At 44.1% G+C, this 21,072-nt stretch overlaps 2 protein-coding genes across 6 annotated transcripts in view; one reads left to right on the forward strand and one right to left on the reverse strand.

The window, feature by feature from the left end:
* Positions 1-914: 914 nt before the first annotated feature.
* LOC118374110 (NLR family CARD domain-containing protein 3-like) lies at positions 915-7,394 on the forward strand. The gene is made up of 9 exons (XM_052492511.1): positions 915-1,399; positions 1,558-1,722; positions 1,831-1,908; positions 2,213-3,995; positions 4,085-4,258; positions 4,400-4,573; positions 4,712-4,885; positions 4,968-5,014; positions 5,193-7,394. The coding sequence occupies exons 1-9, from the start codon at positions 1,129-1,131 to the stop codon at positions 5,720-5,722; spliced, it is 3,396 nt and encodes a 1,131-aa protein (XP_052348471.1). The 5' UTR covers positions 915-1,128; the 3' UTR covers positions 5,723-7,394.
* Positions 7,395-11,823: 4,429 nt separating this feature from the next.
* LOC118374116 (protein transport protein Sec24C-like) overlaps positions 11,824-21,072 on the reverse strand; it is a 33,698-nt gene continuing 24,449 nt past the window's right edge. For 3 of the 5 annotated variants that reach the window (XM_052492533.1, XM_052492512.1, XM_052492520.1), the window contains 9 exons: positions 20,692-20,902; positions 20,363-20,533; positions 20,173-20,269; positions 19,804-20,088; positions 19,231-19,382; positions 14,004-14,183; positions 13,693-13,878; positions 13,506-13,595; positions 11,824-13,387 (listed from right to left, as the gene is read on the reverse strand). In XM_052492533.1, the coding sequence (XP_052348493.1) occupies positions 13,247-13,387; positions 13,506-13,595; positions 13,693-13,878; positions 14,004-14,183; positions 19,231-19,382; positions 19,804-20,088; positions 20,173-20,269; positions 20,363-20,533; positions 20,692-20,902 (1,513 nt within the window). In that variant the 3' untranslated portion in view covers positions 11,824-13,246. The remainder of the gene's footprint in view (positions 13,388-13,505; positions 13,596-13,692; positions 13,879-14,003; positions 14,184-19,230; positions 19,383-19,803; positions 20,089-20,172; positions 20,270-20,362; positions 20,534-20,691; positions 20,903-21,072) is intronic. The other 2 variants (XM_052492535.1, XM_052492525.1) reach the window with 1 other exon arrangement.

Genomic DNA, 21,072 nt, shown 5'->3' on the forward strand with positions numbered 1-21,072 from the left:
CGGGTTGGTACTGAAACTAATGACGTCATTTTCAGTTTATAACCTGTGGTAAAATGTGTAAGGAGCAGTACTCTCGTGAATAAAAGCTGCTGTTTGACTTTAAGACTGGGCTCTGTCCATTTTTATAAAATAAGGGTCATACAAATCCTTATGAATTGACAGAGTGTTTCATTTTAATTGGGTGTTAAAACATAGAGGAATTTAATTCCTACAACAGCATTGCAGTGTTTTTAGATCCTCGGATGATAGAGATAACGAGTGTCTATCTGTCTGTCTGTCCGTCCGCCCGCCCGCCCGTCCGTCTGTCTGTCTGTTTACAATAAACACTCAACTGTCAACACAAAACGACCTCTCCCATTTTCTCTAACTGAGCGTGCTCGTGCACATGCGTGTGTGTTAGTGTTGTCGATGTGTGTGTGTGCGTGCGTGTGTGTGTTTAAAGGTGCTGTGCAGTGGTCTTGAATTCCATGTAGAAATCCTTTAATAACATCACTTATCAACCAGTGTTTGTGCAAACCACAATATGGAGCAAATGCATCATTTGTAAATTTCTCTCGCAAATAACACTTTAATTGTATAAAAATGAATTGTGCACAAATAATGACATTTTTGGGGTTACAACAGTTGCACTAACCTCAGGTACTCTCAGAGTAAGAGTACCACATGATGTGCTCTCCAGAAGTCAGAGGGGGCTCTGAGTGCATGTGAGGACATGAAGACTCACGTTTTAACAAGACATGGTCCAGTGTGATGAAATCACTGTGTGTCAGCGCGCAGACACCAACCAAACATCAAACCACAGAAAAGACAGCTTCCTGTTTTGATGTGCTGCATGCCACAAAGCAGATCACACAGGAAACTGCTGCTTCACTAGCTGGCACTGTATGACAGAGTTATAAAAGATAGAAAGAAATGAGAGAGAGAGAGAGACAGAGAGACAAGAGAGAGAGAGAGAGAGAGAGAGAGAGAGTGAGGAAAATGCAGTTATAGACATTTTGGAAGCTAGATCGAGAAATAGTTTGGCAGATGACCTCTGTCTACACACAAAGCTCACATTTGTAACATGTCAGTGTCTGATGGAAGATTTTGGTTTGATTTGATTCTTTCTGTAACTTTCGGTGACCTGAGATGGCGACATCTGTTCCTGACCTGCTACTGGCTATTCTAGAGGAGCTGGTAGGAAACGATCTGAAGACATTTCACTGGTACCTGGCTCAGAGTGTACCAGATGGCTTTCCTCTCATCCCCAAGGGCCATCTGGAGAACGCTGACAGGCAGGACACAGTGGATACGATGGTGAACATCTATGGCCACGATGTAGCTTTGAAGATCTCACTGGAGATCCTGAGGAAGATGAACCAGAAGGACCTCAGCAAGATGTTAACAGTGGATCAGCAAGGTGGATATACCATACTCACACCGACACTGCTTAGTATTACTTGAGAAAACAAATACACAGAAAAAAAATCACTTGGATTTGACAGAAAACTATATAAAATATTATGTATGAAATATATTTTTTAAATTCTCTAAAATGTTCTCTCTCTCCATTTGTAGAGGCTGAGGTTGAGGTAGCAGCTGCCTCAATTCGGGTTCCAGAATCTCCTGTCTACATCACTTGTACAGCTCAGACTGGCGGCCATGTTGTGGCCCCTTCGCTCTCCGGCTGCCACATCGGGGGTCCAGTTCACTTCAACATCAGAGTCAACTCATTAGACGAAGGTAAGTCACCTACATACTCAACACTGGACGGAATGTTGTAGTTCTCAAAATAAATCACCTTGTGTAAATGTGTAAAACTACTCTCTGTCCCTCTCCCCTTACCCCCAGATCCCATAGTTCCATCTCAAGCTACACCTGCCCAATTTACCATGTTTCCACCTGAACCTGTGAATACAGAAGACAATGGTAATACTGATAGAAGGGGTGTATGGCTGTGTTTCTGTAGATCTGTATAGAGATGGTTGTTCGGCAGTGGTAAGAACAAGGAAACGCTTCGGAACCAAAGTTGTTTTGGTAAGAAGAACCACAACTTGGCAGCGTTGTCCAGTATCCTGTAGTTTACAGAGATTAAAATTAAACAACCCTTAGTCTTCATTATTATACTGCAGTCTCTAAATAGTTTCAGTTTTTAGGATAATCCACAGAACTGTCTATTTAACATTCACATCAACCTTTGTATATCGCGTTTGTCCCTTGTTTATTTGACCAGATGAACGAATTGAGAGTTGTCAAAAGAAACTCAAACACAATCTGCACAGTAGGTTCGTCAGTGTGTTTGAGGGACTGGCCAGCCACGGGAACAGAAAACTTCTCAACCAGATCTACACAGAGCTCTACATCACAGAGGCTGGAAGTACTGAGGTCAATAGTGAACATGAGGTGAGACAGATTGAGACGGCATCCAGAAGAACAGCCATACAAGAAACACCAATCCAATGCAACGACATCTTTCAGCCCTTCCTTGATCAATCCATCAGAACTGTGCTGACGAAGGGAGTCGCTGGCATCGGGAAAACCGTCTCAGTGCAGAAGTTCATTCTGGACTGGGCAGATGGAAAAGCCAATCAAAATCTCCAGTTGATATTCCCTCTTTCATTTCGAGAGCTGAATTTGGTCAGAAAGAAAAGATGCAGTTTGATCGAACTTCTCAATGGCTTTTTTACGGAAACAAAAGAAACCGAGATATCAAACTACGACAATTATCAGGTGCTGTTTGTCTTTGATGGTCTGGATGAGTGTCGACTTCCTCTAGACTTCCAGAACAATGACATTCTGTTTAAAATAACTGAGTTAACCTCAGTGGATGTGCTGCTAACGAACCTCATCAGGGGGAATCTGCTTCCCTCCGCTCAACTTTGGGTAACCACCCGACCTGCAGCAGCCAATCAAATCCCTCCTGAGTGTGTTGACAAGGTGACAGAGGTAAGAGGGTTCAATGACCCACAGAAGGAAGAGTACTTCAGAAATAGAATCAGAGATGAGAACCTGGCCAGCAGAATCATCACACACATAAAGACATCAAGAAGCCTCTACATCATGTGCCACATTCCCGTCTTCTGTTGGATCTCGGCCATTGTTCTGGAGAGAAAGCTGGAGAAAGCAGGGAGTGGAGAGATGCCAAAGACCCTGACTCAGATGTACTCACACTTCCTGGCTTTTCAGGAGAAAGACATGGATCTCAGGCTTCAGGGAAGAGGAACACCTGACCCTGACTGGATGAGAAAGAGCATCATGTCCCTGGGAAAACTGGCTTTCCAACAACTGGAGAAAGGTAACCTGATCTTCTATGAGGAAGACCTGAGAGAGTGTGGCATACACATCGGCCAGGCATCGGTGTACTCAGGAGTGTGTACTGAGATCTTCAGTGAGGAATTGACCTTATGCCAGGGAAAGGTGTTCTGCTTTGTTCATCTCAGTATTCAGGAGTTTCTGGCTGCCCTGTATGTGTTTCTCACATTCATCAACGACAACGTGAATCTATTAGCCAAACAGCAATCATTTCTGAGACGTTTTCCATTCGGAAATTCATCCTCAAACAGCTTCTACAAAGCAGCAGTTGACAAGGCCTTACAGAGTGAGAATGGACACCTGGACCTGTTCCTCCGCTTCCTTCTGGGCCTCTCACTGGAGTCCAATCAGATTCTCCTACGAGGCTTGCTAACTCAGAAAACCAGTAGATCACAGACCAACAAGGAATCAGTCAAGTACGTGAAGGAGAAGATCAAGGAGAATCCCTCTCCAGAGAGATGCATCAATCTGTTCCACTGTCTGAATGAACTGCATGACCATTCTCTAGTGGAGGAGATCCAAAGCTACCTGGGCTCAGGAACTCTCTCTAGGGCCAAACTCTCACCTGCACAGTGGTCAGCTCTGGTCTTTGTGTTGCTGACTTCAGAAGAGGAGCTGGATGAGTTTGTGCTGAAGAAATACTCCAGATCAGAGGAGGGTCTTCTGAGACTGCTGCCAGTGGTCAAAGCATCCAGAACAGCCCTGTGAGTACAACATCAGAAATCATCAGACATACACTCTCTTCTCGCTCAGTCAGGTAAAGACTTATGTGTTTATGTATTCTATTTCCTAGACTGAATCAATGCAAACTCACAGAGAGATGCTGTGAAGCGTTGGCCTCAGCACTCAGCTCACACTCCTCACACCAGAGAGAGCTGGACCTGAGTCACAACGACCTACAGGATTCAGGAGTGAAGCTTCTCTCTGCTGGACTGGCAAGTCCACGGTGTAAACTGGAAACGTTAAGGTCAGCATTTCTGTGGTTTTACACCATGATCATTATTTTCACAATTAATGTAAAATCTGTGTTGTCTAGTATATTTTAGGAAAGCATCGATGTTTGTTTGTTATGTATGTCCCCTATTCATTTGATATATTTTCATTCTAGACTGAGGCGATGCAAACTCACAGAAATATGCTGTGAAGCGTTGGCCTCAGCTCTCAGCTCAAACTCTTCACACATGAGAGAGCTGGACCTGAGTGACAACAACCTGCAGGATTCAGGAGTCATGCTGCTCTCGGCAGGACTGGGCAGTCCGCACTGTAAACTGGAGGTTGTAAGGTGAGTATATATATGTAATAGTATATACATGTAATATATGTATAATATAATAATAATATTCATTTTAATATTGATAATATATATTCACCACTTTTAGAGGCAGCTAAATGTAAAAGGATGTTCTCTTTTCGTTTAAAGGTTGTCACTATGTAGTGTCACAGAGGAAGGCTGTGCTTTGCTAGCCTCCTCTCTCAACTCCAACCCCTCACACCTGAGAGAGCTGGACTTGAGCTATAATTACCCAGGAGACTCGGGAGTGAAGCTTCTCTCTACTGTACTGGAAGATCCACACTGTAAACTTGAGAAACTTAGGTAACAATTAATTTGGAAAACAAGGCTATTAACAGTTTGGGATTGAGTGAATCACAGCCCTGTTTTACTGCCTCTCTGACAGTGTGGAGTGCTGTGCTGAGTTCAGGATCAGACCAGGACCACAGAGATGTGAGTATGTACATTTTGTGTGTGTGTGTGTGTGTGTGTGTGTGTGTGTGTGTGTGTGTGTGTGTGTGTGTGTGTGTGTGTGTGTGTGTGTGTGTGTGTGTGTGTGTGTGTGTGTGTGTGTGTGTGTGTGTGTGTGTATGCGTGCGTTACTTTACTATGAGTTTCATAATTTTTTCAGATGCCTGTGAACTCACACTGGACCCAAACACAGCACACAAAGAGCTCTCGCTGTCTGAGGAGAACAGGAAGGTGACGCGAGGGAAAGAGCAGCCGTTTCCTGATCACCCAGAGAGATTTGACTACTGGAGGCAGGTGCTGTGTCGGGAAGGTCTGGACGGGCGCTGCTATTGGGAGGCAGAGTGTAGTGGGAGGGCCCTGATGGGAGTATCTTACAGAGGGATCAGCAGGAGAGGAGAGGGACATGACTGCTGGTTGGGACGAAACGCTGTGTCCTGGAGTCTGAACTGCTCTAATGACAGTTACACAGCCTGGCACAACGACAAGAGCACTGGCATAACCACCCCCTCTCACTCTAACAGAGTAGGAGTGTATCTGGACTGGCCGGCCGGCACTCTGTCCTTCTACAGTGTCTCCTCTAACACACTGACCCACCTGCACACGTTCCACTCCACGTTCACTGAGCCCCTCTATCCAGGGTTTAGGCTAGGCTGGGTGGACTCGTCCGTGTCCTTGTGTCAGGTAGAATAGGCTCCCTGGAGAAACACCTGAGATTTCAGGGAGATTTACACTCATGCATTTGTGTGTAACATAGTTTAGAAAGGGATTATATTAATGCAATCTTTTACAGTTGCTACATCTATTTTTAGACTTTTAAATGAGTTATATATACCCAATGATTATTGAAGATTATAAACCGGGTGGTTCGAGCACTGAATGCTGATTGGCAGAAAGCCATTGTTTATCAGACCGTAAACCACAGGTATGACAGAAAAATACTTGTTTACTGTTCTAATTACATTGGTAAGAAGTTTATAATACCAATAAGGCGGGTCTGTGGTATATGACGCAACTCCTCGTTGCGTTGTGCTTTAGAACAGCCCATAGCCATGTAATATTGGCCATATACCACACCACCTCAGGCCATATTGCTTAAATATAACTTATAGATAGATGCCTCATGAGCTTTCTTCAATTGTCAGAAACCAAGAATATGATCTTGTTTTACTCCTTTGTTTGTGAACAAATGCAAATGTAAACAAACACTGTATATCCTCAAAACGTGGTTAATACTACACTGAACAAAAATATAAACACAACATTAGTGTTGGTCCCATGTTTCATAAACTGAAATAACAAATCCCAGAAATGTTCTATGCGCACAAAAAGCTTATTTCTCTCATTTGTTTTGCACAAATTTGTTTACATCCCTGTTAGTGAGCTTTTCTCATTTGCCAAGATAATCCATCCACCTGACAGGTGTGGCATATCAAGAAGCTGAATAAACAGCATGATCATTACACAGGTGCACCTTGTGCTGGGAACAATAAAAGGCCACTTTAAAATGTGCCGTTTTGTCACACAACACAATGCCACAGATGTTTTGAGGGAGTGTGCAATTGGCATGCTGACTGGAGGGTTGTCCACCAGAGCTGTTGCCAGAGAATTGAATGTTCATTTCTCAACCATAAGCTTCCTCCAACATCGTTTTAGAGAATTTGGCAGTACGTCCAATCAGCTTCACAACCGCAGACCACGTGTAACCACGCCAGCCCAGGACCTCCATCAACCTTACTGATTTCTTTATTTGAACTGTAACTCAGTACAATCTTTTTGTTCAGTGTATCATCTTGATATCATGGATGTTCAGTCCCTGTATCCATAGCTCCTAGCCCCACCCCTCAGCTGTTTACCAAATTAGTGGTGGGATAGCCACTCTGTCTTTCAAACTGCAGATTGCCCCTTTCACTGATAACCTTTAAATCTGTATCCACATTTGTGCTTGAAGCACTCTAGACCTGACTGATAATGATTTAAGGTCCATTCAGGTGATGATGAATGTGATGATATTTATCGATACATGAATGACAATCGGATTAAAGTACAGACTTTTAAACAAGCAAGAGTAATACTTTTCTACAGTAACATTTTTTATTGGCTAGTGTTGGCTGTAGTAGCATGGGACAGCCAGCCCCGTCACCCAGCTGTCATTACCCAGGTGCCTTCAGAATGTATTCACGCTCCTTGACTTTTTCCACATTTTGTTGTGTTAAAGCCTCAATTTAAAATGGATGAAATTGAGATGTTGTGTCACTGATCTACCTACACACGACACCCCATAATGTCAAAGTGGAATTATGTTTTTTTTTATTTTTATGTTTACAAATTAATACAAAATTAAAGAAATGTCTCGAGTCAATAAGTATTCAACTCTTCTGTTATGGCCTAAATAAGTTCAGGAGTAAACATTTGCTAAACAAGCAACATAAAAAATTGAATGGACACTATGTGTGCAGTAATAGTGTTGAACATGATTTTTGAATGACTACTTCATCTCTGTACCCCACACATACAATTATCTGTAAGGTCCCTCAGTTGGGCAGTGAATTTCAAACACAGATACAACCACAAAGGCCAGGGAGGTTTTCCAATGCTTCACAAAGGTCACCTATTGGAAGATGAGTAACAAACAAAGTAGAGTATGGTGCAGTTATTAATTACACTTTGGATGGTGTATCAATACACCCAGTCACTACAAAGATACAGGCGCCCTTCCACTCAGGGATGTTATCATGAGGCCAATGGGGATTTTAAAACAGTTACAGAGTTTAATGGCTGTGATAGAAGAAAACTGAGGATGGATCAACAAGGTAGTTACTCCACAATACAAACCTAAATGACAGAGTGAAAAGAAGGAAGTCTGAACAGAATGAAAACATACTAAAACATGCATCCTGTTTGCAATAATGAACTAAAGTAATACTGCAAAAAGGGAAATAAAATAAGTTTTTGTCCTGAATACGAAGAGTTATGTTCTGGGCAAATCCAACACGACACATCACTAAGTACCACTCTTCATACTTTCAAGCATGGTGGTGGCTGCATCATGTTATGGGTATGCTTGTAAACGTCAATGACTAGGGAGTTTTTTTTAAATAAAAAGAAACAGAATAGAGCAAAGCACAGGCAAAATCCTAGAGGAAAACATGGTTCAGTCTGCTTTCCACCAGACACTTGGGAGACAAATTCACATTTCAGCACATTTCAATAACTTAAAACACAAGGCCAAATATTCACTGGAGTTGCTCACCAAGATGACATTAAATGTTCCTGAGTGGCCTAATTACAGTTTTGTCTAAAATCAACATGAGTATCTACGGTAAGACTTGAAAATGGCTGTCTAGCACTGATCAACAACTAACTTCACAGAGATGAAATAATTGTTTAAAAGAATAATGTGCAAATATGAAATATGGTACCATCCAGGTGTGCAAAGCTCTTAAAGACATGAGAAACATGAGCAATGGACCAAGAAACATGAGCAATGGACTTTAGACCAGTGGAAATATAAACCATTTAACAATCAATGTTATGGTTGGAGTATCTGTTATAAGTACTGTATCTAAGAAAGTGAATTTAAGTAGGACCCTCCGGTTATTCTCTTCATATCATCGTCTACCACACTGCTTTCATCACAACTCTGGGATCGTCGACACGGCAGACAAGCTGTCCTCAGAAGTCCACTCTTCCAGAACGAGTCAAAGAAAAACAGACAACTAAGAAGGACATTGTGACCTTTTGTGGACTATCGGAGACTTACACCTGAGAAAGAAGGAGAAGGCCACCCGAAATAAGGCCCAATTGAACCCTCCTCACCAAGCGGAACCCACGAAGGCCTGGGTCCAACAGAGATCTCCGACGATCCCTGAACGTAAATACATGTATTACTTCTTACCCGTAAGAGCGCCAGTTCGGGGCAAGGTATTAGGGTTACTGTGAGTGTAGTTCCCAAATGTATCCAAGTGTTGCTTCTCTCTCTCTTTAACTCTACATCTGTGGTAACATGTATCAAAGCATTGTAGCTGGGGATTTTAACAAGGCTAATCTGAAAACAAGACTCCCTAAATTTTATCAGCATATCGATTGCGCAACCAGGGGTGGAAAAACCTTGGATCATTGTTACTCTAACTTCCGCGACACATACAAGGCCCTGCCCCGCCCCCTTTCGGAAAAGCTGACCACACTCCATTTTGCTGATCCCTGCCTACAGACAGAAACTAAAACAAGAGGCTCCCATGCTGAGGTCTGTCCAACGCTGGTCCGACCAAGCTGACTCCACACTCCAAGACTGCTTCCATCACGTGGACTGGGATATGTTTCGTATTGCGTCAGATAACAATATTGACGAATACGCTGATTCGCTGTGCGAGTTCATTAGAACGTGCGTTGAAGATGTCGTTCCCATAGCAAAGATTAAAACATTCCCTAACCAGAAACCGTGGATTGATGGCAGCATTCGCGTGAAACTGAAAGCGCGAACCACTGCTTTTAATCAGGGCAAGGTGTCTGGTAACATGACCGAATACAAACAGTGCAGATATTCCCTCCGCAAGGCTATCAAACAAGCCAAGCGTCAGTACAGAGACAAAGTAGAATCTCAATTCAACGGCTCAGACACAAGAGGCATGTGGCAGGGTCTACAGTCAATCACGGACTACAGGAAGAAATCCAGCCCAGTCACGGACCAGGATGTCTTGCTCCCAGGCAGACTAAATAACTTTTTTGCCCGCTTTGAGGACAATACAGTGCCACTGACACGGCCTGCAACGGAAACATGCGGTCTCTCCTTCACTGCAGCCTAGGTGAGTAAGACATTTAAACGTGTTAACCCTCGCAAGGCTGCAGGCCCAGACGGCATCCCCAGCCGCGCCCTCAGAGCATGTGCAGACCAGCTGGCCAGTGTGTTTACGGACATATTCAATCAATCCCTATACCAGTCTGCTGTTCCCACATGCTTCAAGAGGGCCACCATTGTTCCTGTTCCCAAGAAAGCTAAGGTAACTGAGCTAAACGACTACCGCCCCGTAGCACTCACTTCGGTCATCATGAAGTGCTTTGAGAGACTAGTCAAGGACCATATCACCTCCACCCTACCTGACACCCTAGACCCACTCCAATTTGCTTACCACCCAAATAGGTCCACAGACGATGCAATCTCAACCACACTGCACACTGCCCTAACCCATCTGGACAAGAGGAATACCTATGTGAGAATGCTGTTCATCGACTACAGCTCGGCATTCAACACCATAGTACCCTCCAAGCTCGTCATCAAGCTCGAGACCCTGGGTCTCGACCCCGCCCTGTGCAACTGGGTACTGGACTTCCTGACGGGCCGCCCCAGGTGGTGAGGGTAGGCAACAACATCTCCTCCCCGCTGACCCTCAACACGGGGGCCCCACAAGGGTGCGTTCTGAGCCCTCTCCTGTACTCCCTGTTCACCCACGACTGCGTGGCCACGCACGCCTCCAACTCAATCATCAAGTTTGCGGACGACACAACAGTGGTAGGCTTGATTACCAACAACGACGAGACGGCCTACAGGGAGGAGGTGAGGGCCCTCGGAGTGTGGTGTCAGGAAAATAACCTCACACTCAACGTCAACAAAACTAAGGAGATGATTGTGGACTTCAGGAAACAGCAGAGGGAACACCCCCCTATCCACATCGATGGAACAGTAGTGGAGAGGGTAGCAAGTTTTAAGTTCCTCGGCATACACATCACAGACAAACTGAATTGGTCCACTCACACAGACAGCATCGTGAAGAAGGCGCAGGAGGCTGAAGAAATTTGGCTTGTCACAAAAAGCACTCACAAACTTCTACAGATGCACAATCGAGAGCATCCTGGCGGGCTGTATCACCGCCTGGTACGGCAACTGCTCCGCCCTCAACCGTAAGGCTCTCCAGAGGTTAGTGAGGTCTGCACAACGCATCACCGCGGGCAAACTACCTGCCCTCCAGGACACCTACACCACCCGATGTTACAGGAAGGCCATAAAGATCATCAAGGACATCAACCACTCGAGCCACTGCCTGTTCACCCCGCTATCATCCAGAAGGCGAGGTCAGTACAAGTGCATCAAAGCTGGGACCGAGAGACTGAAAAACAGCTTCTATCTCAAGGCCATCAGACTGTTAAACAGCCACCACTAACATTGAGTGGCTGCTGCCAACACACTGACTCAACTCCAGCCACTTTAATAATGGGAATTGATGGGAAATGATGTAAATATATCACTAGCCACTTTAAACAATGCTACCTTATGTTACTTACCCTACATTATTCATCTCATATGCATACGTATATACTGTACCGTATATCATCGACTGCATCCTTATGTAATACATGTATCACTAGCCACTTTAACTATGCCACTTTGTTTACATACTCATATGTATATACTGTTCTCGATACCATCTACTGTATCTTGCCTATGCTGCTCTGTACCATCACTCATTCATATATCTTTATGTACATATTCTTTATCCCCTTACACTGTGTATAAGACAGTAGTTTTGAAATTGTTAGTTAGATTACTGCATTGTCGGAACTAGAAGCACAAGCATTTCGCTACGCTCGCATTAACATCTGCTAACCATGTGTATGTGACAAATAAAATTTGATTTGATGATTTGACCACTGCGCCACTTTAGACTATCCCTACTTTTGACCAATCACAGACCAAGGGGCATATTCGGCTACTGACTTCAACTTGCTGACGCATCTAGAGTCTACTGTAATCGTAGTACCAACAAGCCAATAAGTACAGGGATGGGAGGAGCATGGCATTGTGATTCAACAATAACTTTATTAAGGAGTCAATGACAAATACAAAACCAAAGAAAAGGGAAACTTAAAATCCCAGTCAGAAAGAAGGGCCATTCAATAGAGACGGGTTGAGGGTAGAGGGCAACACAAAATCAGTGGTAAAGACAAGAAAATAAACAATCAGAAATGAAAATTATTCAGTGTGCACCTATCAGCAGACCCTTCTTTTCCTCTGTAGAGAAATTCACCATGATCTGCCTTCAGAAACACACACCCCCACCCCCCACCATAGACCTAAAAAAAAAAACAGGAGTGCTTTTGTGCCAAGCGTGAGTGTGAGAGAGAGTGGCAGCAACTGATTTGGACCAACAAACCACAGCATTTGAGACAGGTTTTTAAAATGGAGGCTTTAATTCTGTACTACTGTACTACTGTGCTACAGCACAGTCCTTAGGGTGACAACTCAGAGACAGCTGTATTTGGAGCATCGGGTCGTGTTCAGCAAGGGACAACATAGCAAAACGTTCTGCTACGAAAAAGAGAGAAAAACAAAAACATACTTCCTTGTTTCAAATAGTTTCTCCAGTTTCATACCTCCTGAACATGACTCCGTTATTCTCTGACTGACCTCAATATTGAGAAGCACTGCCAGTAACTCCCTCCCCCACAGACAGGACAAATACAGGCAGGAATCATTGTCAGAATGGTCTCTTATCAGATGCACACATTAGTAAAAACATGACACACACACACACACCACCAAATCGTCTGTACTGTGTGCCTGTGAGAGTCATAGTGGGACCCAACGCTGGTTGACCCTGTGAGTCTGTCAGAGGTGAAAGTTCAAACCCTCACCAGTCTGGATGATTCAATGCATAGACATTTAAATTGGGAGATGAACCTCTATCACCACAGATTCTCTTTATATACTCCTGCCCCTTCTCTCCTATTGCCTTAGTAGTGTTTCTAAAAGTCACGGAGCAGCACACACACAACATACAGGAGGAAGTGAGAATAAAGACAAATAGAAAAATTATTCTAGAGATGGAAAACAGCATTTATTTCTGTCTAGTTTGTGCCATCTTCCTTAGTTCTACTGGGTGTTTCTACCACAGGCCGGGGGGGGGAGGGGAGGGGGGTACAGCTACAACGGGCTTCAGTGCTAGACAGAACACCTAGTACAAATCCACAGCAGTGCTCTCCCTCACACACACACACTCTCTCTACCTCCTCCGTTGGCCAGTGGATTAGCTTCAGTTGTTTTAGAGCTTGATGTTTGGAATAGTTTAGAGTCATATGACACATGGAATCTGCCACGAGGCTGTGTATATGTCTCTGGCCTCTCGCTGACAGAGGGAGAGGGGTTCAGTTTATTAGGTAAATAAAAGAAAGCTCTTCGGAGGGGCGACAGGGTCAGGTTTGAAGAATCAGAGGTCAAGGGTCCTAGCTGAGCAGCTGGCGGATTTCCTTGTGCATGTGACACAGGAAGTCGACGTAGGAAGCTCCTCCGCTGGCGCTTTTGTCCTCGCATAGGAAGTGTTTAAAGATGAGCTCCGCCTTGTCCTCCTGCTTCACCACCATCAACTAGAGACAAGCAGAGAGAGATGTTAACACACATTATACTCTAACTACAACACAGAGAAATATAGAGATGGAAAGATACAAAGAACGAGAGAGAGAGCAAGAGAGGTAGTGAAGTGACCTTCATGTATCGTGATCGTTGTGATCTGAAGGAGTCGATGATCTCTCTGAGTCTCTGGGAGAACGGGTTGTCCAGCTCAGGCAGACTCGTCTGGAACGCAACGCACGCATTTAGGAGATTGCTAACACACATATTCTTAGAGGCAGGAAGATTATTTGTATGAAGTTGAGAGGTGTGTGTGTCTCACTATGTTGGGGTCTATCTGGCTGAAGGTGGGCGTGCCGAAGATGTTGCTGAGCAGCTCCTGCTGGGCATTGGCTCCCACCCACAGGAAGAGGTAGAGCCCCGTCTCCAGGAGGTAGACTCCGCCCTTTGACAGGCGCTCCTCCGAGTTACGCACTGCCATTGGCAACGACCCTCCATCCAACTTCACCTGGGATGGAAAGAGATTGGAATATACGATTTAACATTGATGTAATATGGTCTTACATGTTTGCTCATGCTTTGTCATGCAAAATGAGGCTGATTGAAGTGAAGAGCGAGAAGCGTGTGTCTCACCAGGGGAAGTAGGCGGGGATAGAAGAAGACGTGGCTCTCTGATACGTCCATACAGCCGAGCAGCTGTCTCAGGTAGGCTCTGTCGTCTACGGAGACATCAGCTCCCGGTTGCAGCACGTCGCTCTTCAACACACAGTTCAAATAGACCGGCAGCAGCTTCATACACTCTGGTAGGATCAGCTACAGGAGGAGAGAGGACAGAGGAGGGGGAAGGGTATGAGTGTGTGTAGCAGTGTCATGCCCCACTCAAATTTGTCTTGTTAACATTTTCAGATGGTAAATTAATTACTAAACTTTGGTTTTTAAGCTCATGTTTTATCAGAATTATTTATAAAAAGTTCTGTCAGTGGTATTTTGCACAGGGGGCACACTGACTGGACCAGACAAAAAGCCCCCCAGCCCTCAAGTGAGCGCACCAGAGACTGTGCAGACCGTATTGTCAGTGGAGGAATAAAAAATTAAAAAAAGAGTGTAGAGTGGCACTCAAAGCATTTCATTTCATTTTAGCTGCTGGAAGTCAGGGGGTATGTTTGTAAATTCATTTGATATACAGTACCCTTCAGAAAGTATTCACACCATGTGACTTGTTACACCTTTTGTTGTGTTACAACCTGAATTTAAAATGGATTAAATTAAGATTTGCCACAATAGTGTCGCACATGATTTTTGATTTTCTCTGTACCCCACACAGAATTATCTATACTGAACAAAAATATAAAACAAGACAACAATTTCAAAGATTTTACTGAGTTACAGTTCAAATAAGGAAATCAGTCAATTGAAATAAATGAATTAGGCCTTAATCTATGAATTTCACATGACTGTGCAGGGGCGCAGCCTGTGGTGGGCATAGGCCCACCCACAGGGGAGCCAGGCCCAGCCAATCAGAATGTGAGCAAAAACTCAGGGGCTTTATTACAGACAGAAATACTCCTGTCTCATCAGCTGTCCAGGTGGCTGGACTCAGAGGATCCCGCAGGTGAAGAAGCCGGATGTGGAGGCCCTGGGCTGGTGTGGTTACACGTGGTCTGTCGGTTGGTCGTACTGCCAAATTCTCCCAAACAACGTTGGAGGCGACGTATGATAGAGAAATTACCGTGAATTTCTCTGGCAACAGTTCTGGTGGACATTCCTGCACCCAGTATGTCAAATGCGCACTCCCTCAAAACTTGAGACATCTATGGCACTGTGTTGTGTGACAGAACTGCACATTTTAGAGTGGCCTTTTATTGTCCCCAGCACAAGGTGCACTTACGTAATGATCATGCTGTTTAATCAGCTTCTTGATATGGCACACCTGTTAGGTGGATTTTTTATTTACCTTTATTTAACTAGGCAAGTCAGTTAAGAACAAATTCTTATTTTCAATGACGGCCTAGGAACGGCCTAGGCACAGTGGGTTAACTGCCTGTTCAGGGGCAGAATGACAGATTTGTACCTTGTTAGCTCGGGGATTCAAACTTGCAGCCTTTCGGTTACTAGTCCAACGCTCTAACCACTGGGCTACCCTGCCTCTAACCACTGGGCTACCCTGCCTCTAACCACTGGGCTACCCTGCCTCTAACCACTGGGCTACCCTGCCTCTAACCACTGGGCTACCCTGCCTCTAACCACTGGGCTACCCTGCCTCTAACCACTGGGCTACCCTGCCTCTAACCACTGGGCTACCCTGCCTCTAACCACTGGGCTACCCTGCCTCTAACCACTGGGCTACCCTGCCTCTAACCACTGGGCTACCCTGCCGCCCCATGGATTATGTCGCTAAAGTAGAAATGTAAAAAATGTAAAACATTTCTGGAATATTTTATTTCTTTAAACACAGGACCAACACTTTCCATGTTTCTTTTATATTTGTGTTCAGTATATAAAGTCCCCCAGTCGAGCAGTGAATTTCAGACACATATGTAACCACATACTAGGGTGGTCTTACAATGCCTATTGGTAGATGTCTGGGTGGCTGGAGGAAACCGCTCAATGGTGACTTTAAAACAGTTTCAGAGTTCAATGGCTGTGATAGGAGAAAACGGAGGACGGATCAAGAACATTCTAGTTACTCCACAATTTTAACCTAATTGACAAGAGTGAAAAGAATGAAGCCTGTACAGAATAAAAACATTGAAAAACATGCATCCTGTTAACACTTTCTACTCAAGAGGAAAACGTTGTGTTGGGGCAAATCCAATATATTACTGAGTACCACTCTCCACATGTTCAAGCATAGTCGTGGCTGCATCATGCAATGGGAATGTTTGTAATCGTTAAGGAATGAGGAGTTCGTTTTTCAGGATGAAAAGAAACAGGGCTAAACACAGGAACAAATCCTAGAGGAAAACCTGGTTCAGTCTGCTTTCCACCAGACACTGGGAGATGAATTAACCTTTCAGCAGGACAACAACCTAAAACACAAGGCCAAATATACATTGGAGTTGCTTACCAAGATGACATTAAAATGTTCCCGAGTGGCCGAGTTACAGTTGACTTAAATCTTTGGCAAGACCTGAAAACGGTTGTCAAGCAGTGATCAACAACCAATTTGACAGCGCTTGAAGAATTTAGAAAATAATAAATAGGCAGATATTGTACAATCCAGGTATGAAAAGCTCAGAGACTCACAGCTGTAAACGCCGCCAAAGGTGATTCTACAAAGTATTGACTCAGTGGGGGTGAACTTATTTAAATTAGACTTCTGTATTTCATTATCAATATATTTGCTCAAATGCCTAAAAACACGTTTTTCACTGTCATTATGGAGTATTGTGTGTAGATGGGTGAGAAAAATGATTTAATCCATTTTGAATTCAGGCTGTAACAAAATGTGGAATAAGTCAAGGGGAATGAATACTTTCTGAAGGTACTGTATTCTTACATATGCAGAAGAATACATAGTTTAACTGTAATCTGGTACCGTACGATATGTGCCTGTGTTGATGATTAAGCTATAAGGCACACGAGGCAGTGCTGTATCATGAATGCAGTCAGAGGTAAATGGCGTTGTTCGGCCCGACGCGATAGCAGAGGCACTGCCTCGCGTGCCTTATAGCTTTTAGAAAATTGTTACAAACATATTCAAGTAACAATGAATGACATATTTTCATTACGTTATTTTGATAAGGGAATTGATAGAACTTCCTTCTTCCATCAGAAGATAGCCCTGTAAGAATGTTCTGAAGATGAAGACAACGCAGAGGTCAAGAGGTCAATAGAGTACTGATTATCAAGTGTTTTTCCTGTAATAGGGAATTATCAATGGAAATAGTGTTTTTCCTGTAATAGGGAATTATCAATGGAAATAGTGTTTTTCCTGTAATAGGGAATTATCAATGGAAATAATGTTTTTCCTGTAATAGGGAATTATCAATGAAAATAGTCTTTTTCCTGTAATAGGGAATTATCAATGAAAATAGTGTTTTTCCTGTAATAGGGAATTATCAATGGAAATAGTTGTTAATCTGTAATAAGGAATCATCAATGGAAATAGTTGTTTTTCTGTAATAGGGAATCAATGGAAATAGTGGTTTTCCTGTAATAGGGAATCAATGGAAATAGTTGTTTTTCTGTAATAGGGAATCAATGGAAATAGTGGTTTTCCTGTAATATAGGGAATCATCAATGGAAATAGTTGTTTTTCTGTAATAGGGAATCAATGGAAATAGTGGTTTTCCTGTAATAGGGAATCAATGGAAATAGTTGTTTTTCTGTAATAGGGAATCAATGGAAATAGTGGTTTTCCTGTAATATAGGGAATCATCAATGGAAATAGTTGTTTTTCTGTAATAGGGAATCAATGGAAATAGTGGTTTTCCTGTAATAGGGAATCAATGGAAATAGTTGTTTTTCTGTAATAGGGAATCAATGGAAATAGTGGTTTTCCTGTAATATAGGGAATCATCAATGGAAATAGTTGGTTTTCAGTTCAACATAATGTCAGTCTTGAACTTACAGCTACTTGTGGCACGTTCTTATTGGTCCAAATTGTTAATACATTGAATCTGAAATAGGATACTTGTTCTTTGGCTTTGGCCCAGTTTTATGATGGGCTGGGTTATAAAGTATATCCTGTCACTTTGTTCTGAGAAGAGAATCACTGGGGACAGGGGAGAACGACCATCTACTTCCAAGCATGATTTGTCCTATTTGAATAACCTATTTTCCTCCTCCTGATTTGCCTCTGGGTCTGTGTTATTAAAGAACAACATCAACTGCTAACAGTCTTTTGGTCATGTTCATTATTTTTGCTTAGTTGCTATGCAAAAGGACTGGTTGTCCATTCTAAACAAAATGGTTGCTATGAAGGCTGTATAACGTTCTTGTCACTTGCTAGCTAGCTAGCCAACTTCGGCCACGTCAAACATTGGACCTAGAATGACAGTACACTGGCTGCATTTTCCTATTGACATTTAACATGGATATGTCCAGGACCATGACGTTGATGCGTGATTTCGACTGGCTCAGTAAGTTGTCTGGTGACCGTTCACTCTACGTATGGTAGGACACAGATCAACATTCCAAAGTGAAACATTGTCTTCAGACAGGCAGACAGTGAGGTTTATATTAACCCCTGCTGTACCAAACTAAATGCTAGGCTGGAAGCAAGGGGAAATAATGGCGAGTTGAGAACAATACAAGAGTTGACTGGGACAGCAACATGATATTCTGATGAAGGCGCAGTGGTCGTTCAGATGGAACGGTTAGCAGGCATAGGTGTGTTTGTGACGGCCAATACAGAACGGCATGGAATGCTCCTCGTCCAATCAACATCCAGGATCCAAATAACCTGTTTGATAACGTGCGTTATGATCCCATGTACTGTGTTGTAATGTGGTTGTATTATCCTAGGCATGTTAGCGCAGCACATTGAGGTGTGTGATTGACAACAGAATGACACCCTCATTAAAATTACAATTGAACAAGTAAAGAGGTATGTTTAGACACATACGCAGGAAAATAGACATTTTGACAGAACTAGGCACAACGATTATGGCTGTAAATTGCAGGAAAAAGCTGTTTCAGGTGATAGAAAAATGCAAATGTAGCCAACTCCACGACAGATGGCAACGCCTTTCTCACGTACATTGTGCCCCCTCTAAAATAATGGGTGCACGATGCCACTGAGTGAGTGTGTATAAGTTGTTGTGTGTGGGGGATTTGTGTGTGTTTGAGACTGACTGTGTGTGTGGTGAGTATTTAGTGTGCGGGTGAGTGTGTGTATCATGCGTGTGTCACTGACCTGTCCAAGAGGGGGGCTGTGTGAGTGACTGACCTGTCCGGCAGACGAGGGGCTGGCACAGTTCTTGCGGTAGCAGGCCAGAATCTGGGCACACTGGTTCACCAAGGTGTCTCTCACCGTCTTGGTCGGGGTGTTCAATAGGCTGCGGTACGCTTCACACACAGAGAGAGAAAAAGCCCATTGGTATCCATTTCCAGACCATAAGTTTAAATCCTACTGATCAGACTGCTACAACGCATCCTAAGTAGAATTGGTTGTTCGTTGAGTGAACCCTTGCTGTTCTTTATACATGCTCTCTTAGAAACATAGTTAACTATTTCACTAACATACAGAAAACTTGAGCGTGCACAACTATTCACCCCCCAAAGTCAAAACTTTGTAGAGCCACCTTTTGCAGCAATTACAGCTGCAAGTCTCTCGGGGTATGTCTCCATAAGCTTGGCACATCTAGTCAATTTAAATTACAGGTTGTAATGCAACAAAGTAGGAAAAACAAAGGGGATGAATAGTTTTGCAAGGCACTGTAGAGAGGGGAACAGGGAGATAGTTGGATAGACAACGTGTGACTCCTACCATACTTGGAGAAGAAGTTGATGATTGTGTCCGTCTCACAGTTCCGGTAGAGGTCGGCGAGCTGGGAGCAGCAGTTGACCGCCATGTTGTGGACCCTCAGACGCCGCTGACCACTACAGCTGGTGTACAACACCGCGCACTGCATGAGCGCCCCGGTGTCCTCGCTGAGCTTGTCGTCGTGGCGGAATTCCACGGTGACAGTCTTGTCACAGTCCAGGCCTGCCAGCTCCACGTCTGTCGTGTTGCTCATGAAGAACGAGCCAAAGAAATCTGTCGCTCTGATACCTGGAGGAGAGAGGGAGGAGGTTATGATGGCACTGAAAAACTATTTAACGCTAGGTGAAGTGTGTGTGAGAGCGAAACACCTACCTGTGCTCGTTCGGACCCTCATGACAGCGTCAAAGCCCATCGGCTTCTGAACGTCTCGTCGCAGATCATTCAGGAACCGCTCGCGGTCCATCTCAGCCTGACACATATACAGAGTGAGTGAAGGCAGATAACAGGAGAAGGGTGGATGGGGTTTGGATCAGCGCCAGTGTGTGTATAAATGTGTGTTTACCTGGAAGTAGGTGTATTTGTAGACTGAGCCGCCAGTGGAGACTGGCACAACGCCAAGCGTTGCCACGTCGACGTACTGGTTGGGGAACAGGAAGAGGTCCACACAGCAGCCCTGTGCTACACACTCCTTAGACAGGTTACTATAGAAACCGGACTGGGGCTGGAACAGAGACTGGAGGGGGGGGCGAGACACATTGACAGAGTCAATAACTGCCCAACCAATACCAGAGAGAACACATCCTCCCTCTGTGTTGTGTCTGCCACGCTGAGTAGCCATATCAGTTTACCTTGTCCTTGTGTGTGTGTGTGTGTGTGTGTGTGTGTCTGTACCTTCTCCTTGTCTGTTCCCACCAGTTTCTTGTCCTCTCTGTTCTTCAGTTTCCCAGGAGCCTCAGCGATGGGCAGACTGGAGTGGAACAGAAACAGCTTCCCAGCACAGTCTGCAGCCTTCAGTGCCTCCAGTCCTGCCTGAATGACTGGTCCAAACACCGTCTCAGTCTCCCTGGTGTCTGCAAACATCTCCGGAATCTGGTCTAGCAAACTGACACACACACACACACACACACACACACAAATGATTCTCTGCAACAGAAACAGTTGAGAAGCCTGGACAGATAAGACTTCTGCTGTAATATAAGTGATGGATGTAAATGTCTGTATATTAGGGCTCTGCACCGCGGCCATTTAGACATTTTGCAACCCTTTGACTTG

The sequence above is a fragment of the Oncorhynchus keta genome, chromosome 3 (genome assembly GCF_023373465.1).
Source record: "Oncorhynchus keta strain PuntledgeMale-10-30-2019 chromosome 3, Oket_V2, whole genome shotgun sequence".
NCBI lineage: Eukaryota > Metazoa > Chordata > Actinopteri > Salmoniformes > Salmonidae > Oncorhynchus > Oncorhynchus keta.

What these genes read in the sequence shown, in the direction of transcription:
- LOC118374110 (XM_052492511.1), top strand. Translation starts at nt 1,129, where the DNA reads ATGGCGACATCTGTTCCTGACCTGCTACTGGCTATTCTAGAGGAGCTG. An exon ending in AAAGCATCCAGAACAGCCCT is followed by an intron (nt 3,996 to 4,084) that starts GTGAGTACAACA and finishes TCTATTTCCTAG; the next exon opens with ACTGAATCAATGCAAACTCA. An exon ending in TGTAAACTGGAAACGTTAAG is followed by an intron (nt 4,259 to 4,399) that starts GTCAGCATTTCT and finishes TTTTCATTCTAG; the next exon opens with ACTGAGGCGATGCAAACTCA.